This window comes from Podarcis muralis, chromosome Z (assembly GCF_964188315.1).
Source record: "Podarcis muralis chromosome Z, rPodMur119.hap1.1, whole genome shotgun sequence".
NCBI classification, from domain to species: Eukaryota; Metazoa; Chordata; class Lepidosauria; order Squamata; family Lacertidae; genus Podarcis; species Podarcis muralis.
The window spans coordinates 26,044,858-26,072,148 of record NC_135673.1 but is presented as its reverse complement, the minus strand read 5'-3'; the positions used below and the strand labels follow the sequence as shown (position 1 = coordinate 26,072,148).

The 27,291-nt window shown below is 44.7% G+C and overlaps 1 protein-coding gene across 2 annotated transcripts; it reads left to right on the top strand.

Moving 5' to 3' along the window:
- VSIG1 (V-set and immunoglobulin domain containing 1) lies at positions 1-26,134 on the top strand. Of its 2 annotated transcripts, XM_077922424.1 has the most exons (9): positions 1-158; positions 4,246-4,359; positions 7,151-7,311; positions 12,398-12,496; positions 17,863-18,061; positions 20,990-21,151; positions 23,394-23,513; positions 24,304-24,442; positions 25,867-26,134. In XM_077922424.1, exons 2-9 carry the CDS (start codon positions 4,323-4,325, stop codon positions 26,057-26,059), a joined length of 1,110 nt encoding a protein of 369 aa, XP_077778550.1. In that variant the 5' UTR covers positions 1-158; positions 4,246-4,322; the 3' UTR covers positions 26,060-26,134. The 2 variants fall into 2 exon arrangements, with proteins under 2 accessions (XP_077778550.1, XP_077778549.1); XM_077922423.1 differs by lacking the exons at positions 1-158; positions 12,398-12,496 and having other exon boundaries at positions 4,096-4,359.
- Positions 26,135-27,291: the final 1,157 nt, after the last annotated feature.

Here is a 27,291-nt window from a genome sequence, read left to right as displayed (position 1 = left end):
GCAGCATCCTGTTCATATAAGGGACAAACACACGCTGAGTGAAATCCACAAGCCAAACTGCAGCACAACTGCACTCTCGGCTCCTGTGGTTTCTTTCCAGCCTCTGGTCCTCAGAAGCACCCCTCATGCGATAGTGGAGACAGACCGTATTCATCAGGGTTAGTAACCACTGGCTATTTCTTTCTTTCTTTCTTTGTTGCTGCTCTTCACCCTAGGGTCCCAGGGAGGGTTATGGCATTAAAAGCAGTATTAAAAAATAATTTAAAACAAGTTATCCTCCATAAATTTATCTAATCCTCTTTTAATGCCTCCCCCTGTATTATTAGCCTTGAGTCTGCCATTAAAACTGAAACATAATATTTATGTGGGGTATGTATTGTATTTGTTTGTTTTTGTAAGTAACTTCTAGACATTGTGGGAAGTAACAACGGAACAAGCGAATTAATTTATTGAGGTGGCTGCAAACACATGCTGCAACCGGCTTGTCTGTGAAATACCATGGGTTGAACCCAATTAAGTTCAACTCAGAACAGACCTAATTGAAATTAATGGACTGAATAGTCATGCCTATCAATTTCCATGGGCCAACTCTGATCAGAACTAGCAGTGTCTGGATGTGGATTAAGGGCCTTAGTTTTCTGCTGGGTGAGAGTGTCCATGCTTTTCTACTTCTACAGAAGGCTCACTGTATTTGCATTTAGTGTATAAATGTAGGTGACTAAGTACTGGCCTTTTCCGTTTGTTTGGTGTTGACTCATGTATTAACATGCACTGCCTGGTACTGAAGCTAATTTTCCAGCCTATCTTGAGATAGTGTTTCCATGCCACCAGCTGCATATTCTCAAATTGCAGGCACCAGCTAATGTTCCTTGTTAATGCCTTGCACTAGCAGCTGGAGAAAGCCTTGGCTGGTAGAGAGTCTGTTTCAGAAAATAATGATTTGGGTCTGTTGATGACGCAACATTATTTCAAGAGAGACCTAGGGTTTGGAAGGGGGGAACATATTCTATTCATTAGGCAGACCTCATAACTTCTGTTTGGCTGAGGGTTGTGAGGCAAATATCAGCTCCTTTCCAACCTTAATTCCTTCCTTCCCACCAACTCTATGAAGACCAGAAAACCAGGGTAGAGATTTTACTGCATAATCCTAACCAAACCTACTTAGAGCTAGTTTCTACTGAATAGAGAGGTGTTGAATTCTGTGGAAGTCTTATTGAAAGTGGAGTTTAGACTGCAGCCTTATTGTTTGAATTCACTAAGCTAAAATAAAAAATATTACATAGAAACAAATGTATCATATTTTCATGTTTTACAGTAAATTTATGTATTCTCCTTTATAAACATGAATGTAGACATGCTTAGATTATTGGTAAAGAAGATAATGAGCAATGATTTAACTTGGGCTGCAGCCTGCAAACTTAACAGAGAGTAAGCTTCATTGAACTCAGTGGGACTTACATAGTTATGTACAGGAGTGTGCAATTGGCGCAATATATTTTGGCACCTGAGACGAACCGCAAAATAGCATGCCCTCCAAGGGTCCCAATTTTCCAGGGACAGGAATTACAGAAACCATCTTGGTTTCTGATTTGACCCTAGAATGTCCCTGTTTTTCTTTTTCCTTCCCTCCATGTTTCAGAAAACAATTTAAAGTGGCGTGAGGGAGGGGGCGTATGTGTGTAGATACTGAAAATAAAATGCCTGCACTAAATAAAGGAAATCGTGACGCTGACATTTACTGAGAAGTAAGACTCACTGAATTCAATAGGATTTATTCTCTGGTATGTTTCTGATCATTCTCAGTTTCCCTTGTTGGTGTTGTTCCTACTAGTAGTATATTCCACTTTTTCCCTGGCAGGGATTCAAGGCAGCTTATAGCTAAAATTTTAATTTCATTCCGTTTGTCTGTGGAAGGTGTTGTACACAATCCATTACCTCACACATTTTTTCCTCTACAACAATCCTGTGAGGTAGGTCAGGCAGAGAGGTTTTAATTGGCTCAAGGTGACAGAAGTATATCAGAAGCTTCCTGACGTAGAATAGGATGTTCCTATTTTAATTGGAGAAATGTTGGAGGGTGTGAAATGGCACCTCCCCACTAGAGAGGGACGAGTGAAGCTCTACATCAGGGACAAGGGGAAGAATGAAATCCACCTTACCTGGCTATTTATTTCTCCCTTAGACTTCTCCATCTGACATTCCTCTCTCTCCCCCCCCCCCATGCCCCCATCCATTTGGGTCCTCAAACTTTCTAACTCCAAGGCCCACTTGAAAGGGATGAAAATTATTAGACCACAAAACAACAGTGCAGGGGCATAGCTAGTTACAAAATGTTGGAAGATGTTTGGCATAACCAGATCTCAATTACTAGACTGGATAGCCCCCCCCCCCCATTTGTTTGTTTTTCAAGGAATAGGTAGTGGTGAGACACAAAGCTCTGCTCAGACATAACTGTAAATCATGGTTTTAGTACTGCATCAGCAGCAGAGAACATCAGAACTGATGGCTAAATGCTGTCCTCTAGGCCTCTATTTCTTTGTCCCCTCCCCACTCACACCATCTTTCCCCAGACCATAAACCTCACTGGCTTTGTTTCCCACAGTGCTTGAGAGTGTCTGTTCCTGGCTGGAATATGTCCTTGAAATCTGTTTATGACTCTTGCTTTCCTGATAGGGGAATAGGAGGCCAGCGTGAAAACTAGCCTACTATTCAATGGTAAAATTTGTATGAATTGTTCTGCCAGTCTTTACCTCTGGCCCCCAGAAAGTTGCCCAGAAGGGGATTTGGCTTTCTGGCTGAAAAAGGTTCTGCATCTACACAACCCTCGGATGCTGGTGGACTCTTTGGAGGTTTTTAAGTAGGGGTTGGGTGGCCATCTGTCATGGATGCTTTTGCTGAGATTCCTGCATTGCAGGGGGTTAGACTAGATGGCCCCGGGACCCCTTCTAACTGTAAAATTCTAGGATTCTGTAAATAAGCCTAATCTCCTCCTAGGGTTGAGTACTTCCTACACTCGCACAACCAGGAGTTGCTAGGATCTCCCGGGATATTGTTTGGAAGTTTTTGGCTTTAGTTAACTGTCATTTGTCATTTCATCTAAACTGGGATTCGTGGTTTAATGCTAATTATGGTTAATATCAGCCTGTCAAATTCAAACAAAGGGTTAAGAATATGGGTGGCTGACATAGCCACTGTTGGCATTAAACAGCAATCCCTGGTTCAGGTGAAATGTCAAACTGCAGTTAACTCAAATGAAAGGCAAAAGCTCCACCTTCTGGCCATACATGAGGATGGGAGGATGCAAATTTGAGAGGATGGTAGGCTCATTCACATACTGCTAGCCCATGGTTTGGGGTTACATCAGCCAGCAGCTACATCGATCTGGGGTTCAGGGCTCTAGAATGGGGTGGTTGTTATCATCTGGAGTAAATAAACAAGGTACGCTTGTTTTGATAGTATATGATCGTAGTAGAATTATCAGCCATGTTGGCCATCTGTAATGAGTAGCTTTCACCAAAAACCACCTTAATTATGTTTTCTTTGTAAAAAAGAAAACCCCAGCCAAAATACATAGTATCTAAAGACTGGGAAATGAAACTCTGGGGTGGGGGGGCAGAATGTATTTCCCCTGGGCTGGACTTACTGGTTTTGCAGTGTCTGTTTGTGTCTTTTCAATTATGCTCCCCCAAATTATTTTAATACATTATGGATGTTTTCCAGTGAATTTGAGACCTCTGGGGTCCAAATTAGGCAAAAGGTATAGCTCCAAACTGTATATTATGTGGGTTTGTTTTGCTTTTGTTTTTTGCTATTTTATACATAACTAAGGTTGGGTGTTTTTATCTCCCAATGAGAGCCTAGCTCATTTATTCACTCCAGATGGTAATGACCACCCTTCTTGGCCCATAGACTATTTCTTCTCTTGGAATCTGTGTAATCAGTTAGAAGCTTGCATCTCAAGTGAAACGCAACTACAATTCTGTACAGTAGCCACAGAAATGGTTTCTCATCATGAATAATGATGGTAAAATCTCGCCCTGTGTGCACTACAGAATTGTTGGGTTTATTATTAACACATATCCCAACAGCACACACCCAATGAAATGATTTCAGCTAAACAAATCATACAGCTAGCTACCCTGAGAACAGTCTTATGAATCTGATAAAGTTGAAAAACAAAAAAGTTTTATTGACTTACCAATACCTCTACCTGATAAAATGAAACTTAGAGCATGTTTTTTTAAGTCCTCAGTTGGGATTTGCTGTTTCATGCAACAGCATCGCATCGCTTTCTCTCTGGGCCTGTGAAGACACCAGCAACCATGCTGAAGATACTTGTAATTCTAGCAGCAATCACAGGTAAGACTCATGCAATATAGCAGTTGAAATTAAACAAGAATGAAAGAGCGTATCTTTTTTGGTCTGTGGTCAACACAGGCAATATATATTTTGGGATAGAGCTAAAGCAAAAATAATTTTTCCACAGTTTAAAGGCTTCTTATACATTGATAACTGTGTGATTTTTTTTCTAAACTGTTGGAAAGTATCTCTAAAACTCGGAGATTACTAATTCAGAGGGTGTTGGAGTACGTGGGAGTAAGATCCATTTAATGCAGTGGGATTTGTGAGTAGGGACGGAGAGATCTGTCAGTTTCAGTTCTCAGTTTCTAATTTTTCTAATCTTAAATGCAGTTTTCCACATATTACAGCAATTTGACCATTACGTCAGATTTGACCACTAAGTCACATTTTACAGCAATTTGATATTTTTTAAGATGCTTGTGAAAATTCACCAGCACTTTAGTGTGAATTTCTTCATACAGTATATAGATATTTTTATATGCAGTTTTTATTAATGTACACAATTTCCACCAAACATTCATTTATGTATATAATTTCCACCAATTTCTTCATTTTAATGCACAATTTCCTCTAATATATGCAATTTTTGTAAGCATGTTTGGTTGGGGAAACTGCACTGCAAAATTCAGGTGTTAATTTTGAAGGATCACTGTGTTTCAGTTTGCATTTGAAAGTGTGTGTTTGATAATCCTGGCCTGCTGAACTGAATTCCTCCTCCACCTCTATTTCTGAGTTAATACACATGGAAGACTGAACTACCTAATTACTAACCTATAATCTGGATCCAAAGCACCTGTACTGTATGTCTCATAGAAAACTGAGTTTCAAAAGTAGTTCGTGATACGACAGCAGTCAATTGTTATAAGGTGAAACATTTACACTAGGCTGGCACAAACTCTCATGAATGCCCATGCCTTTTTAGACTTAAATATAATGCAGGTGGCGCTGTGGGTTAAACCACAGACCCTAGGACTTGCCGATCAGAAGGTTGGCGGTTCGAATCCCCGTGACAGGGTGAGCTCCCGTTGCTCGGTCCCTGCTCCTGCCAACCTAGCAGTTCAAAAGCACGTCAAAGTTCAAGTAGATAAATAGGTACCACTCCGGCGGGAAGGTAAACGGCATTTCAGTGCGCTGCTCTGGTTTGCCAGAAGTGGTTTAGTCATGCTGGCCACATGACCTCGAAGCTGTACGCCGGCTCCTTCAGCCAATAAAGCGAGATGAGCGCCGTAGCCCCATCTCAGAGTCGGCCATGACTGGACCTAATGGTCAGGGGTCCCTTTACCTTTATACTGTGGGTTATATCCAACTAAGGCCTCATCTACACTTCTGTTTGCCATGCTGCTTTTATCTGGGAACATCTGCAGAATTGTGCTAAATGGCAATAGGGTTTTCTGCAGAATGCCGATTTCGCAACAAAGTGTGTGTTTTCTGGGGCAAAGTGGCATAGCAAAGGCAAAACCACTCAGATCTGTGCCTGTGGAAAGTGACTAAAATAAATAAGCAATATAAAATGCTTAGCCAAAATCAAGTCCCTTTCATTTGTGAACAATAAGTATCCCCCAGACCTGGAGGAATTTTATTCTATCTTCTATTTATACATGCCAATGTTCTTTAGGTTCAGACTGGGTGGAAATCAGTTTCAAATTCCATATGGCCTTCTTGCACCTATTCTGCCAAAATGGCACCACCTCAAAACATAATAAAAATGCCCAGCAGAATACAAAGGAGAAAAACGCCCATTGTAAATCTTCCAGAAGAGTAGCTGTATTGCAGCAAAAAGAACAAAGTTCTTATAAAAAGACTAACAAACTTACTATTGTAATGCCATAATAAAATGGTTAGTCTTTAATTGTTAGTCACAAGAATCTTTGTTCCAACATAAAATAACTGCGGAAGACGAGTCTTGCAAACTACCAAAGCAACGGAGTTAGGAATCCGCAGCCTGATGGACTTCCAAAAGCTACCTCGAAAAGCCATGCTTTAACTTGATGGGGCAAATTTAAAAAGAGCCAAGCATTCAAAGGATTCAAGGGATGCGGGTGGCGCTGTGGGACACGGGTGACGCTGTGGGCTAAACCACAGAGCCTAGGACTTGCCGATCAGAAGGTTGGCAGTTCGAATCCCCACGACGGGGTGAGCTCCCGTTGCTCGGTTCCAGCTCCTGCCAACCTAGCAGTTCAAAAGCACGTCAAAGTGCAAGTAGATAAATAGGGACCGCTTACTAGCGGGAAGGTAAACGGCGTTTCCGTGTGCTGCTCTGGCTCGCCAGAAGCGGCTTAGTCATGCTGGCCACATGACCCGGAAGCTGTACGCCGGCTCCCTCAGCCAATAAAGCAAGATGAGCGCCGCAACCCCAGAGTCAGCCACGACTGGACCTAATGATCAGGGGTCCCTTTACCTTTTACCTTAAGGATTCAAAGCTGCTTTAAACTGAGTCAGGCGTACCTCAGTGCACCGTTTACATTGACTGGCAGCAGCTCTCCAGAGTTTCAGACTGGGGAAACTCCCCAGCCTTTCTGGAGGTGTCAAGAGTTGAATCTAGGACTTTCTGCATGCAGAACAGATGCCCTCCCCCTGAGCTACAGCCCTGCTCCAACCTTTCCAGAGACCAGGGCATTCTATAAAGTTGATGCTACAGCCGAAAAGCCCCTACCCACATGTAGCACTTCACTTGGCAAACCTGATCATGGTGCAATGGAGGGAACATATAGGAACATATGGGAACAGTGTATTACTTCCTTGGCTTCTCACAGCCTTTGATTGACCTGCTTGGCCTTGCTTTCCACAGGACCTGTGAGCTGTGTGATTGTGACTATGCCACAAACTGCTGTGAACACAACCGTTGGTGCAAATGTCACTCTTCTTTGCACATACAGAACGGAGATGTCGGTATCTGGTTTGTTTATTCAGTGGAGCTTCTACAATCACAATTCGAAGAACCGTCCAATAGTAAGAAGCTTTAAGAAATATATCTATATAGCCATGTATTTAGTTATGTATCGCCTGCTACCAATAGCTTTGAATGCCAATTGCTGTTTTTGATGCAGTTTTAAGTTATTCTAAGGAAGGCCCAAATATTTCTTTAAAAATCGTTTTGACCTCACAGTAGTGGAGTTGTGCCCCTTAATGGGAGGGAGAGTGGGCAGGCCAAGGTGACACGGAGTTCAGTGTGGTGCAAACACACTGGCAGGGGCACCATATGGCTCCATTGGTGCTTTTGCACAATACAAACCTCCCAACTATCTCCCTCCCACCAGTGCGCAGCAGCAACTCTGCTACCAGGAGGTCAGCTAAGTGCTGGCACCCTCCTGTCACTTCTGACCACCAGAGGATAAGATCAAACTGCTCTACTAAATAATTACCGTATTTTTCGCTCCATTGGACGCACCGGACCATAGGACGCACCAGACCATAGGAGGGGGAGAACAGGGGAAAAAATCTTTTTCTTGTTCTTCCCCTCTAAAACAAGGTGCGTTCAAGGTACATTCACCAGAGCTTGTGGGGCTGGCGGTGGGGGGAAGCGCTGCTTTCCCCCACCGCCAGCCTCAAAGATCTCTGAAGCCTTTGGAGCGCAGCGCCCCGCTGCCCTGCAGAGGTTTGCGCGCAGCCGTCCCCAAGCTAGAGCAGTGAGACGGAGCCCTCCGTTTAGCTGTTCTGGCTTGGGAACAGCCTTGCTAGCTTCTGCAGGACAGAGGGGGGAAGGCACCCGCTGCCCTGGAGAGGTTTGCGCGCAGCCGTCCCCAAGCTAGAGCAGCGAGATGGAGCCCTCCGTCTCGCTGTTCTGGCTTGGGAACAGCCTTGCTAGCCTCTGCAGGACAGCGGGGTGCCTTCACCCCGCTGCCCTGCAGAGGTTTGCGCACAGCCGTCCCCAAGCTAGAGCAGCGAGACGGAGCCCTCCGTCTCGCTGTTCTGGCTTGGGAACAGCCTTGCTAGCCTCTGCAGGACAGCGGGGTGCCTTCACCCCGCTGCCCTGCAGAGGTTTGCGCACAGCCGTCCCCAAGCTAGAGCAGCGAGACGGAGCCCTCCGTCTCGCTGTTCTGGCTTGGGAACAGCCTTGCTAGCCTCTGCAGGACAGCGGGGTGAAGGCACCCCGCTGCCCTGCAGAGGTTTGCGCACAGCCGTCCCCAAGCTAGAGCAGCGAGACCGAGCCCTCCGTCTCGCTTTTCTGGCTTGGGAACAGCCTTGCTAGCTTCTGCAGGACAGCGGGGTGAAGGCACCCCGCTGCCCTGGAGAGGTTTGCGCGCAGCCGTCCCCAAGCTAGAGCAGCGAGACGAAGCCCTCCGTCTCGCTTTTCTGGCTTGGGAACAGCCTTGCTAGCTTCTGCAGGACAGCGGGGTGAAGGCACCCCGCTGCCCTGGAGAGGTTTGCGCGCAGCCGTCCCCAAGCTAGAGCAGCGAGACGAAGCCCTCCGTCTCGCTTTTCTGGCTTGGGAACAGCCTTGCTAGCTTCTGCAGGACAGCGGGGTGAAGGCACCCCGCTGCCCTGGAGAGGTTTGCGCGCAGCCGTCCCCAAGCTAGAGCAGCGAGACGGAGCACTCCGCAGTGCTCCGTCTTCCTGTTCTGCCTTTGGGCTTAGCGGCGCACCCTGCATTCGCTCTATAGGACGCACACACATTTCCCCTTAATTTTTGGAGGGGAAAATGTGCGTCCTATAGAACAAAAAATACGGTAAGTTTCCCTGGAAGTGGGTACTTCCTTGGGACAGCAGGGGGAGACATAAACTTTGAACAGGGATTGATCCTTTAACCGTCTTGAGCAAAACCCCTATTTTTCTTCATCCTGGCAGCCACAAGATGAAGGAAGCATTTCACATGCGACCAGTAGTAGCCATTGGGGTGGAACGGGGTGGGGTGGGGATAGGCATTGCTTATGTGGCCTCCCAACCTGGGCTGCTCTGGTAACCAAGAGGGAGAAGGGTGGGGCAGCAGGGAAGGTGGGGTGGTGCAGGCCCACATCATGCTGACCTTCCCTCCCTTTTCCTCTCGGTTACTAGGATCAACCTCTGTGCTAGGAAGCCAGGGTAAACAGCTCTGCCCCACCCTGCTTGCTAGCCCATGTGACACAGCAGTGAATCTTGGTTCACAGCAGGGAGCTACTTCCACCTGTCATTTTACATGCCTTTTTTTTTTTTATTCCACCCTTAAATATACCCTTAAATAAAATACTTGAAGCTGCTCTGACTTGAGGGCAGTGGCTGCAAACTTGTTGGATTGGGGAACGGTCCTATTGGCTACTTCCCTGTATCTCACTTTACTGGCTACTGATTCTTACCACATTCTGGTTGCAATCCTGCACACACTTCCCTGGAAGTAAACCCCATAGAACTCAGCTGTGCTCATTTCTCAGAAGACATGCCTAGGATTGTGTGGTTAGTTACCAACCAACAGAATTCCATATGCTAGTCCAAGGCAACCACTCATTTCCCTCGTGCTCTCCTATGCCTTCAGGTTGTATACTTCCATTCAAGGAAGAACAGGGTCTGTTCAACCCAATATACAACCCAATATTTTAATATGATCACCCTGTGAGCACAGCCTGATCATTTTTGCCATGGTCTGCCACAGAATCAGGCCAGACACAGAAAACAATACTCTGAAAGACTTTGAATCTGTGCACAGGGACTCATGCCGTTGTGAACCAGGGGGCAGGATCTTCTGATGTCATGGGATGGAGCCCCATATACAAAACTCTGATAGGCAAGGGGTCAGGAGATGGAACTACAGATGCCCACAAATATGGTGAAAAAAACAGGGTAGGGGAATAGGATTGTTGTGGTGTCATTTGGTGGGATTCCTGTCTCTATTTTCCACTGGAAATAACGGAGCAACCATTATTGGGTTGGGGAGGGGAACAACCTATTTGATGCAATATTTTCTCTTTCAAAATGCTGAGTGTGTTATGCAATAGCATTTTAAAATAATTCTGCTATGAAATGCCAAGGCTAACATCCAAAGGTTGTAATATGAGGCAGTCCTGTGATTTAAACTTGCTCTCCTGAGGTTTAGATGGAAGGGCTTCAGCTCAGAGGTTGAGTAGGTATGCTGCATGCAGGAAATTCCAAGTTCAATCCCAGGCAACTCCAGAGAGAGCTAGTTAAAACAACAACCTTGTTTCAAGTCCTGAATAGCAGTTTCCAGTCAGCCTAGACAACAATGAGTTAGAATCTCCATAGAGAGCGAGAAGGTAATAAATTAGATCAGTGGTTCCCAAAGTGGGGTTGGGATTACCTGGGTGCTGGGATTACCTGGCAGGACACTAAGAGCCAAGGGGGTGATAGGAACATGGGCCCCTATGCGCACATTGATCACCTATTTATGACCAGGCTAGAACTTAGTACAAAACCCCTCTCTAGCTTTGTATTTAAATTTTACTGTTTTTATCTCTTTCAAAGCTATTTACTTTGGTAATGTTTGTTTGTATTTACGCTTCTGAAATGTCACAAGTAACAAGATAGCCAATTATTGGCAATAGCTACTGATTTTCTTTTAAATTAGCTTCTGTACATCTGCGCTAGGTGATGTTTGTGAATGTTTGTTAAGTAGTTATCTATAACTATTTTGCTATAATTTCCTTCACCCTTATGCTTTCATGAGTAAAAATGCCTAAAAATATTTTTCATGCGGTATTCTTTGCTGTGCATTCTTTTTTCAACTACAATATTAGATCAGAGTATATATTTATTTGTGTGTGCATCAATCAATCACACACACACACACTGTAAGTTAGTTTTCCTGGGGAACTACAGCTATTAAAAAGTGTATTATTTTTTTTAAAAAACCCTGAATATAGCTTATGTTGATGCTGACATCTTCAAATGGTATAGCTACAATTCAATGTTTATTGACTGTGCCATGAAAATATTTAATCAAAAAGGAATGTAATGTGGATGTATTAATTTAATTGAACACTTAATTTGTCCTTTATGACTATTACTGCTACTGTGTTGAATTTTTATTGTGTTATTATCTTTCTTAGTGAGTCATGCAAACCACTATTCTGAATAATGCTTCTTGTAGGGTAGGGGCATTGTTGATGATCTTATGGAACCAGCATGGTGGTGGCCCCAAAAGTATGGGAAGCACTGAGCTAGATGGACCAACAGCCTGACTTGGCATAAGGAGCTTCATATGTTCCTCTGCAATACTATAATCCCGCTATGATCCATGACATCATACCTGTAACCTCCCTAATTTAGATGGCATATTATGAAACCTTTCTTTCCAACATGATTGGTTACTTCCTTTGGGAGAAGATCCCAGGTTAAGCTAACAAGCTTCCATGTCTATCTGATCATTTAGAAATTATGAATGCCTTCATACTTGGACTTGTCCCCTCCCTCTTAATGATAATCAAACACACAGAGGAAGGGCTGTAGGTCAGTAGGCAGAGCATTGGCTTTGCATTCAAAAAGTCCCAGGGTCAATCCCTAGCATTGCCAGGTAGGACTGGGAATCTCCCCTGCATGGAACCCTGGAGAGCCACGGCTAGTCAGGTGGTATACAGTGGTCTGACCATCTGACCTAGTATAAGGCAGCTTCTGATATTTCAAGAGCAGGGATGGGGAGCATCAGTCCTAAACGTTGCCTTCCACCCATCAATTGCCCTGTTCGGTGCCCTTCTTGTGTGTTTTTGCCTGGCTGGAATATGCTCTTGAACTGTAATAATGTACTTTGCTTTCCTGGATAGATAGAGAGACAGGTGTGGGTAGGTGGTGGTCACATGTAGAAACCTCTGGCTTTCGCTATCACACCTGTTGCTCACACCTGTTGCTCCTCCCAGTTTTGCCTCTGGCCCCACCTATTGCTGACAAGCAGCCCCCATGGCTTTCAGGCTGAAAAATGCCCAACACTCCGGCCCTTCGAGAATGGACTCCAAAACTCCAGTCCCAGGGCTGAACCCATAAACCTGGCAAATCCCTCTTATGTCAGTATCCCTCCAACTCGTTTAGAGCTGCCTCCACTGAAAGAGTGCTCTGTGTTTTGTATGAAAACTCAAAGTCACAACTCATCTCTCAGCCCATTTCTACTCAAATGCAGCTTTCCCCGTGCCACCTTATTGATGAAAAGACCATCGATCATTGTCAAATGATGGTGTACCTAACAGATGCACGGGGAAGGTGTAGCTGGCTTAATAAGGTAAGGCAAACTTCTTCTTCTACAGCATCTCAAGTCCGTCCTTGGATCTGCACCTCTTCAAGTTCTCTCCATCACTTTCTGCTGTTTGCTTCTTGCATCCACATAATCCCTGCTCTTAGTTCATCCACCCATCATCCATCACATTGTCTCCTTGGTCTTTTGCAATTGTAGCGTCTCCATACTAACACTGCTTTGTTCCAGCAGCCTGAGTCACCTCTTGCCACCGATTCTGCATGTCCATTTTAACCACGTCCTTTTCCACTATATTTGTAACTTTTGATCTCTGTTATTAGTTTTTCTATATTTGAATGATATTCCTAAAACTGCATGCTCCATGGCATGTTGTGTTGTTCTTAAGCTGTTCCTGTTTCTCTGTGTCATGGTCCAGTTTTCTGCTCCATAACACATGAGAGGTAATATGCACTTATTTAAACTTTAGCTTTCTAAGGAAATGTTTTTATTTTTCATTATGAAACTGAGTTTTCCAATGGCTGCTCTGTATAACATATTACTTTGATATCTAGCATTGTTATTTCTGTTCTTCTATATCCTCTTTGCAGGTTTCTGGAGTTAGGTTTTCTCAAATATAAGCTCTAACCTTCTTCCTCACACAGTTTTAAGACACGGTGATACCCAGGATTAATCTTCATTTTGACACAGCAAGTCCTCATGTGATGGAATCAAAGTTCCCCAGTTGATAATTACCGGTAGTTCAGTTGGGATTTGAATATTAATGTACTTAATTCCAGAACAATCTGCAGTCAAGGACTCAGCTATCCTTGAAATTCGGACTTCTCCAAATTTTGTGATGTGGTTCAGCAACCAAGCAATATGTACAAAAATGTGTATATTGGGGCAACTGGGTATATAAATGCATATATTAGTGAAAATTACGAACAAGCATGCATTCAGGGGAACTGCTTGCAAAAATGTGTATATTAGGAAAAATGTCATTAAAATGCTGGTGATTTCTCATGCTGAGGATTTGGGGGGGGGAGGTAGGGAATGAACTACTGCAGAAATGTAGAGAACTGAATTTAAGACTGAGAAACTGAAATTGGCAGATTGGCAGATGCTAAAAAGGGAAATAATCCAAACTCACTTCTATATCTTTTAATCATCTAATCCAAGAGAGGCAGTCGATGTTCTGAACTGGTGCCTGGGCATGGTAGCAGACTGGTGGAGGACTAAGAAACTCAATCCAGAAAAGATGGGACACTGTTGGTGGGTGGTTAACAAAACACTGTTGGTGGTTGGGTTTTTTTGTTTCGTTTTGTTCGTGGGTGGTTCATCTGTACAATTTTGTGGTGTTCAACTTGCCATTGATGGAATTGCACACCTCCTAAAGAGGTAGGCTCATAGCTTGGGGATGCTCTTGGATCCAGAATTGTCACTTGAGCATCAGGTGTCCTTGGTAGCAAAGTGTGTCTTTTTTTCAGGTTCAGGAGATTCACCAACTATGACCATGTTTGGACAGATATAACCTTGCAATAGTTATCCATGTTCTAGTAACCATGATGGGTGTATAGGTGATGGACCATGCAACCAGGAGGACAGTAGTCCCAATGGTCCAATCAGATAGGCAAAGCAGGATCAGCACATTGGAGAAGGCTTTACGAGTGGGTTTTGTGACCATAGCTAGTGATCCTGCAGCTGAGGCAGAACATACGAGTTCTCTCAACAGTGTCCTGGTGCAAGTGCCAAATTTTATAGCCTGGGCTTCACCCCTCACCCCTGGATGGATAATTAAAAGGGCTAGTGCCTTCTTCTGTAGCTACTGGTTTCTTCTAGAATCCTGTGTCTCTCCTGTTCTTGTTAGATTATAGCTCCCATCATCCCTGACCACTGTCTATGCTGCCTGTAGCTGATAGGTCAAACAACATCTGGTGGGTCAAATGTTCCCCACCCTTGTTCAAAGCCATAGTGATATCTTCTCATGGCTTCCCTGATCCTTCAAGGAAACTGTGGAGCAATCATAATAGATAATAACAGAGGTAGCTCTTTGGGTTTCAGGGCAGGTTATGATAACCATGGTTCTACCAGGGAAGACCAAGGAATGGATTTGTCTCCTTAGAAGTGCCATCAGTGTAGGACTCTACCGCTAAGGATTTCTGGTCTGTTTGGCTTATTGCAATTTATTATGTTTAGGGCTGCCCTTGGTCATATTACCCGCATATGTGGTATTTGTTTGTAAACTCTTGTTTATTTATATTGAATACCTTCAGCTGAAACTTAATGATGTTGTACATTGCTGCTTTGGGGTGTATATTTATGTGCGCAAGGGATTCATAGGTAATGCATGTGCAGCTGACCCACTGGACCTGCTCCTTCTCTTTCCTGTTGCAACCTATTTGTTCATCTATCTCTGGCTTGGATGGAGGGCCAGAGAGGGAGCAGTAGATGCTACTGACTGCTTGCTTGCTACTCCTCTACCTGGCATGCAGACAGTTGGTAAAAAAGATGATTAGGAGGAGCAGGTGGTAATGTCAATGCTGAGGTAGACTTATTGTACCTGGTGGAGTGTGGTGGAGTCTCCTTCTTTGGAGGTCTTTAAGCAGAGGCTTGACAACCATATGTCAGGAGTGCTCTGATGGTGTTTCCTGCTTGGCAGGGGGTTGGACTCGATGGCCCTTGTGGTCTCTTCCAACTCTATGATTCTATGATTCTATGATTCTATACCTGGGGGTGCCAAGAGACCTCCAAAATTTACATCAGGCATAGTGTGGATCAGGGTTGTGGACTGTGGCTACAGTAGCTGCCATGGTGAGCTCCTGAACTTTGACATTACCAGTACACTTCTCTTTGCAGGAGAGGTTGGCTGCTAGGCATGACAGCTATACCCTACCTCCATGTTGGAGGCAGTTAGTCTCTGATTACCAGTTGCTGGGTATCACCATGTTGTAGTTAGGTTCTGTTTGTGGGCTTCCCCTGGACATCTGGTTGGCCACCATGAGGACAGAGTGCTGGACCGGATGAGCCCTTGTTCTGATCAGCAGGCTCTTTTTATATTGTTTTTGTACAGAGGAAATACATACTTACAGTGGAAATGCATTCCGTATATCTCTTAGGAAAGAGTAGAGTTGCTGGCAGAATTAGCTGATGGTCAGATTTTGACCATGTTGAGTTCTCTGTGTAGGTGTCAAGCCTTTATATTATCTCTTTATTGATAACTTTTCTGTGAATCTCTCTCCCAGAAATTTGGTATTGTTTTGCTTTTAAGGAATGTGTTCTCTTTTATCACTGAGAGGCAAGGTGAGGTGACCATCTCAGGAGGCAGGAGGCACAAGAGCAGCAGATCCCATTGTAGATCTTTATCTCCCCCCTCCCCTTGTTCCTGATGTAGATCTTCCCTCATACTTTCTTCCCTGACAGGGTGGTGGCACTATTTTGTGGTTCACCTCAGGTGCCAAGGTGTCTTGAGCCCTGCTGAGCCCTGCTGAGAGGGTCGCAAAAAAAATTCTGGCCTCAGTGCAGATCAGGAGAGAGTTTTCTGCTGGCTTCTTGAAAGGGAAAAAAATGTATCTTCATTTTAATTGTACTTGTTGTATCTTTTCTTTTTGCGCTGAATGTTAATTGATCTGAGGCCATAATAAACAATTCTTCTTCCAGGAGTTAAAGCCTTTGGTTTTAGAAGAAAATAAGGCCTTTGGTGGCCAACTACCCTAAAATTATTCACATAGTTTCATTTCAGCTAGGGCTTTTCTAGATTACCCCGTTTAGTGAGCATTTGCCCTGATGCAGAGGTAAGATTATATCTGGTCTTTCCTGAGCATTTGTTCAGAATTGTTTGTAAGTAGGTTATATGACAATGAGCATTTGTGCTGATTTGATTTGATTTGATCACCCCACACATTTCAGTGCATTTTCCCATCAATTTCCAAACTGCAACACACACACTTAAAAATATTGTGAGTGTGCTAGAGTGACAAAGCTTTTTAATCTACCGTATTTTTCGCCCTATAGGATGCACCGGCCCATAGGACGCACCTAATTTTTTGGGGGGGGGAATAAAGGGGAAAAAATTTACCCCCCCCCAGCCCGAGCTTCCCCCGACCCCAGCCCCCAGAACATGCAGCTCTCCGCAAGCATGGGAGCCCAGCGTCGGGCTCCCACGGCTTGCGGAGAGCTGTGCGAAGCTAAGCCTGGGCACGCTGCGCCTCTGCGCTGTCCCCCGAGCTTGCGGGGCTGGCGGCAGGGAGAAGCGGGCTTCTCCCCGCTGCCAGCCTCCAAACCACGTTGGGAAACAGCGGGATGGTGCGCTGCGCCTCCCCGCTGTCCCCCGAGCTTGCGGGGCTGGCGGCGAGGAGAAGCACGCGTCTCCCCACCGTCAGCCTCCAAACCATGTCGGGAGACAGCGGGATGGCGCGCTGCGCCTCCCTGCTGTCCCCCGAGCTTGCGGAGCTGGCGGTGGGGCTCTCCAGGCTTCAGCGAAAGCCTGCATTTGCCCCGTAGGACGCACACACATTTCCCCTTCATTTTTGGAGGGGAAAAAGTGCGTCCTATAGGGTGAAAAATACAGTACTCTAAATGCTCACATCTAAAAGTTTTGGTGTGAGATTGAATCATTCCTGCAGAGTGACATTCTGGGGGCACCCTTATACCATTTTCTAGTCCCCTGTGACTTTTAAATCTTTCCATTTCACTCCTTTTAGTTGGGAAGGAGATGCAATGTTGCATATAACAGCCACAAGCAACAGCTTTCAGTTGTGTGACCCTTTTTTTTGGGGGGGGGAGATGTTCCTGATTGCAGTAACCAACAGCCCTTGGTAGTTTTAGGGTGCAGCCTGCTCTCAGTCAACGGCAGTGTCTAGATAACATTGATGATAAGCAATAGCCAATCCAGCATCCATTTGCATGAGTGTTTCTTTGAATACAATCAAGCTGATCTGTAAAGTAAATAGAATGATTTTGCTGCTGGGTGACAGGGATTGATCATTATAACTTAAACTAGTAGAAATTATTGGTCCATTTTGCTGGCAGCAGAGAGGCAGAAAACTCACTTTATTTTTCATGACGTTTTGCAAAGCAGCTATACTGATCAATGTGACACTGGCAATTGGCAACTCGATGCCAGAATTATGGAAAAGTCCTGTGTCAATGACACAGCTCAGCAACAAAAGCTCAACAACTTTTGCATCCGGAGTTTCACTTTTTGAAATATGGCAACCCTAAAATATGTGCTGTGATCATGTGGAGCTCAAAAACATGACTCTAGTTTTACTGTGTTTACTTGAATTTACAACTGTTTTACTCTATTGAAAGATAACATAGAGATACTGGAAGTAAATATTTTTTTAAAAAACAGAAAATACAAATGTCTTATTTCATTACTATGACTGTGATTGACTTTAAATTTTGTGCTACAGATTTATTATCGGCAGGGATCCTTTTCGAATTCTTATGGACAGTTTCATGGTCGCATTCGAGCCGCCACCGGACTAGGAAATGCATCAATAACCATCTTAAACATGCAGGCATCGGATTCTGGTATTTATACCTGTGAAGTTTTCAACCCTGAAAACCCAAATACCCAGGGTGAAAAAACAATGTCTGTCAGCGTGCTAGGTATTTATTTATTTATTTATTTATTTATTTATTCTTCTTCTATGTACCATCCCTGTTGATTTTGTACACTGTGTTGAATTTCAGACTCAGCGTTAACAGATCCTAACTGGAAAACTCCTGATCAGGGCTCCAGCCAGTTGTTCCCTGGCATTCCAGTCCCCTGGTTTTCATATTTCTTTTCCAGCTGATATATAGCATTCTAGGTGTATAGCATGTCTAGTTTTTGTTGGACTATTTTGGAGGCAGGGGCAGGTGAGTTCCTCCTATGGTTGCTCAAAGAACGATGTTTACCGGTAATTCTTTGAGTTTCTGGTTAATGCGTGTGTTACTTTAAACCACAAGAGGGCACTGTTTGGATAGCAACGTAACCAGCACTTGCTTGTAATCTTTGTTTTGTGTAAGTTAACTTCACCTTTAAAAGCTGAGCCATTTTGTTTGCTGCTCTCTCCCAGCAATATGTCTGTCACATTCTCTCTCTTATCTCCACGTATTCTGTAAATAGCTCCTGCATGAGTAAAGCCTTTGAACTCCAGAAATTTTAAGTCCTTATTCCAATACAATTCATCCAAACTGCAAGGTCTGCTAACACCTTGTAGTTCTGCATACCTTGGGATTTTATCAAGCATGTTGTTACCTCTCACTTGTTTGTCAATTGCCTTGTTTTGGCTCCATGTCTGTTGTCTGATGTAATGAACTGAAACTGAAACCTGTGGCCCTGCAGATGTTGCTGAACTACAACTCCCAGCACCCCTGCATTGTCCATGCTAGCTGGGGCTGATGGAAGCTGATTTAAAGCCTGGGGGCCACATTATTTTCTAGGCAATTTTTTGACTGCAAGAGGCACAGTCAACATGTTAGAACAACATGGTTCTAATGGGTGATCCATGGCTCTTTCACATGCATCTTTCCCCCCCTGAATTTTTAAAACCTGCTCTGCTGACTCTTGATTTTTGCTACACTGTCAGTTTATGTGAGTCTTTTTAAGTGTTTTTACTGGGTGACTTTCATCATAAGCAGCTTTGGATATTTTTTTACAGAGAAATGCCTTATCATTATTGTTATATATTCTTACATAGGAACTCAGTTCTCTTGAGTGCCAGCCATTATGTTAGGCAAAACAGCACCACCTAAATGGGGAAGAAATGTCAGTTGACTTGAAGGAACAAAGGTTTGCAGAAATAATATAAAAATCTTTAGCGACCCCCCCCCCTAAAACCCCATCCTAAAAGGTGGTGGTGATAGTAGCCCCCTGAAGCAGTGGAGGGTGGTTTCTCAGGGCAAATGGGGCACTGCCCCACCAATCTCAGTCTTAGCCAACCCTGGGCATCTGTCTAACTTCTTCATTACAGCCTCTCAGTCTCAGTGTTGCTCTTGCAGAACCCATCAAGGGGTTAGTTGGCCCTGCCTGTCTCTGGCTCTGGCTCCTCCTATTGCTTGGGCTTCCTGCCTCCTGCCCTACCAGCTCCATATATGCAAATAAATCTATATTACCGCACAAGTGCTAAAGTAGTTTTTTGGGGGGAAATGCTGTTATATGCATATATATATATATATATATATATATGGTTTTGGTGTCCTCGGGTGTCTTCCCGTGTAAAAGTTGGGGTGTTTTACACGGGAAGACACCCGAGGACACCAAAACCTGCATTCCTGTACCCGTGAAAATCTACGAAAGCATATATATATATATATATATATATATTTGCTTTCGTAGATTTTCACGGGTACAGGAATGCAGGTTTTGGTGTCCTCGGGTGTCTTCCCGTGTAAAAGTTGGGGTGTCTAGGCGACGTTTCGACGAGGTCTCACTCGTCATCTTCAGGCTGGTGTTTTCGGCTTCTTGTTACTGGAACAGAGCAGGATCTCAGTGTTTGAGTTCCTATAAATACTGTTGAAGGTGTGGTGTATAGCCTCCAATGTTTTGGGCAGAGAGGAGGTTCCCAGGCTAGTGTGCCTTTTCTTCTTTTGTTCCTTAATTACTTGAGGGATATCTTGAGTGATTTCTTGAGCGATATCCTGAATCCCACTTAGGTGGGTCATTAGGTGTGGATTAGTTTCTCAATCCAGAGGCACACAGAACGCCATCACCAATCAACCACACCAGACCCAAACCCAGACCCTCTCCACAGATGAATTACAGATACCACCCAGTAGCCAAACCATGGTGGCACCTCCGGATGCTGCACCCCCCTGCAATCCCTACACAGATCTGGCTGGCACAGGCCACAAAACCACAGCTCGCCCCTATACACGAAGCCAAGCCAGAGCACAACCAAATGCAGTACAGCCATCTTCTCAAAAAAACTCTTCACAAAGTTCAAGAGTTCAAGACACAAAGGCTTGAGAAACTAATCCACACCTAATGACCCACCTAAGTGGGATTCAGGATATCGCTCAAGAAATCACTCAAGATATCCCTCAAGTAATTAAGGAACAAAAGAAGAAAAGGCACACTAGCCTGGGAACCTCCTCTCTGCCCAAAACATTGGAGGCTATACACCACACCTTCAACAGTATTTATAGGAACTCAAACACTGAGATCCTGCTCTGTTCCAGTAACAAGAAGCCGAAAACACCAGCCTGAAGATGACGAGTGAGACCTCGTCGAAACGTCGCCTAGACACCCCAACTTTTACACGGGAAGACACCCGAGGACACCAAAACCTGCATATATATATATATATATATATATATATATATATATTCCTGTGTTTTTCTTTCGTACTGCTGAATTAATTTATTTTAATCCTAAATGTTTTGGTGATGTAAAACTTATAAAACATCTAATAAGTGATTTTATTTTATTTTAAATAAAGTTTTACTTCTCGCCGATAGTTCTAGAATAACTGGGACAGGGCATATTTATAACGATGCCACAGATTTCAGGGAGAACTTCACTGATCTGCTTTTTCTGCTGTTGTTTTCTAGTCCCCCCCTCCAAGCCTCACTGCAGCTTTGTTCAAGATAAGGAGGCTGAAATTGGCCACGCCATCACCCTTTTCTGCTTTTCTGAAACGGGGATGCCTGATCCTATATACCTCTGGCACAGAGTATCAGGAGATTCAGCCGTACAAGTGACAGGGAACTACAGTAAGTAGTATCTGTGTATTAAGTTATGTCGGCAGGACTGGCCCTCTTAACTTGGTTGTGCAGCAGTGCCTGCAAAGCAACAGCAACAGTTTCCATTGAGATCTGGCATGCATTGCAATATCTTGTGAGATTTTAGAGAGATCTCACTGGAAGCTGGTGCCACTGCTGGTGCCACTTCATCACCAGTGGCAGAGCCTCTGTGCCTTCCGTCGCCTGAGGTGACTGCCTCACCCTGCCTTAGGGGTGGGCTGGCTCTGAGCATCAGAAATGGGAGAACTATAGCCTCTAGATGTCGTAGGATTTCAGCTGCCATCATTGGGTCATGCTAGGCAGGGTTGATTTGGGCTAGAGTCCAAGCACATATGGAGGGCCACACGTTCCCCATCCCTGATTTAGGCAATATGCAAAGCCTGATGTGGTGGCTTAAAGAGGACGCCTGAAAAATACTGGTGGTTGCCCGAACTCTTGAGTAGCTAGAAGCTTTGGGTCATCTGGGATGAATAAAGCAGGGTGGCGCTGTGGTTTAAACCACTGAGCCTAGGGCTTGCCAATTGGAAGGTCGGCGGTTCGAATTCCTGCAATGGGGTGAGCTCCCGTTGCTCGGTCCCAGCTCCTGCCAACCTAGCAGTTTGAAAGCACTCAGTGCAAGTAGATAAATAGGTACCACCCCAGTGGGAAACGGCATTTCCGTGTGCAGCTCTGGTTTCGCCAGTAGCAGCTTAGTCATGCTGGCCACATGACCTGGAAAAACTGTCTGCGGACAAATACCGGCTCCCTCGGCCAATAAAGCGAGATGAGCCCCGCAACTCCAGAGTCGTTCACGACTCGACTTAACTGTCAGTGGTCCTTTACCTTTACCTTTATTCTACACTGAAAGTAACCCTGATGATAGTCAGTGTCCAGCCTTTGCTTGAAAACCTCAGCAGAAGGACAGCTGTCACCCCTTTATGCAGAAGAGTCCCATTATTCACCTGCTTCAACAGCTAGGCACTCTTGCTTAACATTTTACCTTCCTGAAGTTGAAGCCCACAAAATATTATCCAGTGCCTCATTCACAAGGGAAAGTGCTGCTCCCTCTCTTCTAAATAACAAATCTTTAAATCCCTTTGGCAAGCATGGAAACTTCAAAAACTGCCTCTAATCAAGAGCATTCCATCCAGTCTGGTAGAGAGGGTCCTTCCTCTTATGCAATCTGTCATAGGATACTGAGTCAGTCCTGTTGGCCAGCCTAGATTAGTGCCAGCCTACACTGACCGGCAGTGGGTCTCTAGGATTTCAGACAGCGGATAATTCCCTGCCCCACCTGGAGGTGCTGGGGACTGAACAAGTGCCCTTATGCATACAATGCAGGTGCTCTACCACTGAGCTATGAGACACCTTATGAGACAGCTGACATGAATAGGGTGGCCACCCACAGCTCACCCCAAAAGGAAGAAAACCAAAAAGAAGAAGAGAGGGCACCGGTTTGCATAGGAGGTGCACATGCTGATTTATATGCATAGATGCAAATTTAGAAAGAATGGCTATAATATAAAAACAAAACAAAACATCTCCCTCTAGTGGGGAAAACTGTGCTGCGGTTCCTTTCATGCCTCCTCTGTCTGTTGTCCAGAAGCTAACTCCCAGTGGGCCACTGCAGGGCCCCTCATGCTCTCCCTTCTTAGGGACTGGACAGCCATCCAAACAAAGCCTGCGAGCCAATCTGTTTCCCTTAAAATCACTCCCACCTGTTACCTGGAATCACTGGGTGACACCAACTGATAGGCACAGAGGCACGCTTCAATCCTGCTGAGTCCTTCTTTGTCAGTGCATTCCGTGTGGGGGAATGCATTGGCAAATCAGACTCCTGCAGAGAGCTGTATTGAGTGGAGATCTGGTAAGCACAGAGTTCGGTACTGCATGGTGCTTCTTCACCAACAAATTCCCTGCAGACCCTTTTCTCCCAACCCACAGCCCGTGCTGATTTTGACTCACCTATCAGTCACTGGATGTCATCAGGACATCAGTTGATTGACAGGCAGCTGACCCCACCTTGAACTTACTTTCCCCGCTTCTTCCCTTTCCTTTGTGCATCATGCCTCTTGTGCACCTGAGGTTGTGCAGCTGAGGGCAGGGACCTTCTAATTAATGATTTTTGTAAGCTGCTGTAGCAGCCTTTTTGACTGAAGGGGGTAGGGGTGGGAATGTATAAATGTCTTAGGTAAACAAATTAAACCTCAACTTCTCTCTTGTTTTGTTACAGTTCCTCAAAGTGGTCGCTTGGTAATAGGAAACCTGACAAAGTTCGAAGAAGGCTACTACCGTTGCACAGCTATTAACTCTCTTGGAAACAGCACCTGCCATATCGACCTCACTACAAAACGTAAGTTTGCTATAGTTATGTCAACCTTTTCATTCTTTATATTTGGAATAGCTATTCAGTGAAATTCCCAAATATTAGCTGCTCCAGGATGTCTGGGGCTGACACAAGACCTGAGCTGAACAGGTGCTTTGCATGGTTTCAAGAACAACAGAACAGACACAGGAAAAGACACATTTAAAAGATGTGATGCTACAGCCAGGGATGGCAAACTCAGGCATCTGCCAAGAACGCAAATCCCACTGACAAAAGCCTCCTGAACCTGCTGCACTGAACAGGCAGGCTTGCTGAGGGTGGGAGGGGGCCGTGGAGGGTTGCCCAGGGGCCCTCCAAAACCTTGAGCTGCCACTGGTGACACTGTTTCTCTCTGCTGAGCTGCTGAAAGAACATCAATTGCTGCTGACCTGAAAGGAAATGTGGAGTCAGAATCATTTCCAGCTTTTGTTAACCTACTCAAAATGTTCAGTTGCAAAAGAATAATAATAAAAAGGAACCATCCCAACACCAACAAAATTCCAGGCTGTGTTCCAGCTAGCTAGTCATAAACAGCAGGGAAGGTTAAATATGTTCTCCTAACCTTCCTGTTGAGGGGCCAGTGCCAGAAGGTGGTGAGGTGGGGCATCTGCTGGGGTCCCAAGATCAGCAATGGGCCTACTGCCCCAACAGCACCACCTTTCTCGCTTTGCAGGGAGCACACCTGAAGAAGGCGAGCATCGGCTTCTCAGTGTGCATTGGTTCTAATCTGTCAAGTTCATTCCATATATTAAATGAGTTGGCTTCCCTATTCTTTCAGATTCAGAAGGTGGCATTATTGTTGGAGCATTAATTGCAGCAATTCTGGCAGCTGCTCTGATTGGTGTAATTGTTTGGGTTGTAGCCACAAAGGAGAAAGAAAAGAAGAAAAAAGAGAAAGCTGCAATCAGTGAAATGCAGTAAGTTGGGCATGGGGAACCTCAGCTTTGGGGGCTCAGCTTTGCAGCTCTCCAGGTTTCTCTGTCTGGCCCTTGTGGCTCCCCACTGGCCACGCTCCATTCCCACAGGCTCTGCTCCATGCTCTTCTCCAGTTCTTTTCCCTGGCTGAATATTTATTTGAACTGTAGTAATGGTTCCTGATTGCAGATATGTGTACAGAAACCTGACATATTTGTGGTTGGAATGAAGCCCACTATACAAAGGTTCAAAAAGAGTCATAACAACTGCTCCACCCACTGTTATTCTGGCCCCACCCACTACGGGCACACAACTTCCCTGGAACATTGCCCATGAGGGAATATGTCCCTCAGGCTGAAAAGGGTTCCTCACACCTGCTGTAAAAAAAGGTAAAGGTAAAAGACCCCTGGATGGTTAAGTCCAGTCAAAGACGACTATGGGGTTGTGGCGCTCATCTCACTTCATGACGAGGGAGCCAGCGTTTGTCCACAGACAACTTTCCGGGTCATGTGGCCAGCATGACTAAACCGCTTCTGGTGCAACGGAACACCGTGATGGAAGCCAGAGTGCACAGAAATGCCGTTTACCTTCCCACCGCAGCAGAACCTATTTATCTACTTGCACTGGCATCTTTCGAACTGCTAGGTTTGCAGAAGATGGGACTGAACAACGGGAGCAAACTCTGTGGATTCCAATCAGCGAGCCCAAGAGGCTCAGTGGTTTAGACCACAGCGCCACCCGCTGTAGTTGCTGCCTGCATGGGGTAGGTAGGGCATTGCTCTAAGTTTGCTTCAGACATGATGGGCTATATCCACCGTCTGTCTGCTAGAACAAGGGCTCTTCTGCAAATAGACAGGTGAGTTCTAATGCTGTGCAACAGAGAAATCCAGCACAACAGCTGGGCTAGCAGAAACTTATTGTACAACAGGTTGCTGGTGACTTTATTGCACAATAGGCTTTGCAATCAGCTTTTGCATTCTGTTGCATTACAACATTCTGCTGAAGCAAAACATTTCACTTGCAGTATACACCAAGGTACTATAACTTAGCACTGTGTTGGACACAACCCTATAATTCTGTCTTCTTATAGCCATTGTAGCTGTGCAGCTTGTTGAGTTGTTATCTTCAAAACCATGAGCCATCTGAAAAATGTGATGGGGTTGGGAATAAAGGAAAAGGGAGAACTATTCCTAGAGACACCTGTGCTTTAATTAATTTGGCTACTGCTTCTACTACTACTATTATTTATTTAATTTCTGTACTGCCCTATACCCGAAGGTCTCAGGGCAGTTCACATAAAATATAAAATACATAAAATCATAGCAAAACCAACAACCAAATAAAAAAAAACCCCAAAGGTACTACAACCTTCTCTGTTTTGCATGAAATTTCTGAATACTAATGCTCTTACTTTGTTGTCTTGCAGGACTGTGGCTCATAAAGAACCACTGAATGTTGCCTACGCTGCTGTGCCCAGCCAAGAAAGTGCCCCAGTGGCAGCTGTTCCACCAAGCAAAGAATCAAATGAGACCAGTGAATACAGCACCCCAGAGGAGCCTGAGGTTGCTGCCATGCCTGAGAATGTGACACAAGAAATGGAGCACCAACCAGTTGCCTAAATTTTCCTCACAATGTTAAGGGAACCCAACAGCAACTTGTCCAGAAACAAATTTATAAAAAGCACAACCATTTTAACCACTGAAAGCTGTACGCCGGCTCCCTTGGCCAGTAAAGCGAGATGAGCATTGCAACCCCAGAGTCGGTCACGACTGGACCTAATGGTCAGGGGTCCCTTTACCTTTTTAAAAAACTTTTAACATCTGTAGCTTCACTGGGATGCTTAATAGTCAAGATGACAGGATGTCTTTTTCCTTTTATAACATGAATATAATTTTTGGATGAAGTATTTAGCTGTTTAGTTTAATTTTCCTTCTGTCTTGTACTGCAGTCTCTATACTCAAAGAAATCTGTATTTTTCCTATTATTTGCTTTTATAGAATATATTTGTTACCAATGAGTAATACACATTTGCTCTCCCACTCAACTGTGATCAGTGATGTAGGGTTACTTTTTCTATCAGGGTTGTGGGTTTGAGCCCCATGTTGGGCAAAAGATTCCTGCATTGCAGAGGGTTGGACTAGATGACCCTTGGGGTCCCTTTCCAATTCTACATGTGTAACAGGATGAGGGGTGAGAAAACTGCAGTGATTCTTTTGTTACTCCAAAACATAATAAACTTTTGTTGAAATCTACAACTCTACATTTCTTTTATAATGAAAGAAACACATCAGACAACCAAATGCCAAAGCTCCACATGCATGGGGTGGGTGGGTGTGGGTGGGTTCTCTCTACAAAATTACTTGGAAGTCTATTGATGCAATGCTTCTGTTCGTGATTCCAAAATACTGGGAGCAATGATGAGACCAGGGCTTATGAGAAAAAGTGATATATACAAGCTCCAGCTGCATAACTTAAAAAAAGGTATAGGGAAAGGCAGCCTATAACAGAACACAGGAAGCAGCCTTATGCAATGTCAGGCTATTTATCCATTTAGCAGAGGACTTTCTACAGGAGTGGTCTCTAACTGCTCAAGCACGGGAACCCCAATTTGCAACATGAAAACCCACCTCCAAGGGTCCATGTGTCTGGTGGGCCTGGTGGGCCCAGCAATCAAATGGCCTGGAGTACAGCCAAAGAGGGAAGGGGCAGAGATAAAAGAAACAGCAGTGTCCAAGTGCAGTGCTCTTTCACAGGCTCCCCTACTGTTGTGTTCTATATCCATACATGTTGCTAACTCTTCCACAGGCACCAGTTCTCCAGCGTTAAAGGCAGAGGTCTTTCAAAGTACCTT

Excerpts from the sequence above, each read along its gene's own strand:
- VSIG1 (XM_077922424.1), top strand. The coding sequence starts at position 4,323 with ATGCTGAAGATACTTGTAATTCTAGCAGCAATCACAG. Across the intron at positions 4,360-7,150 it reads AATTCTAGCAGCAATCACAG|GACCTGTGAGCTGTGTGATT; the intron begins GTAAGACTCATG and ends TGCTTTCCACAG. Across the intron at positions 18,062-20,989 it reads AATGTCTGTCAGCGTGCTAG|TCCCCCCCTCCAAGCCTCAC; the intron begins GTATTTATTTAT and ends GTTGTTTTCTAG.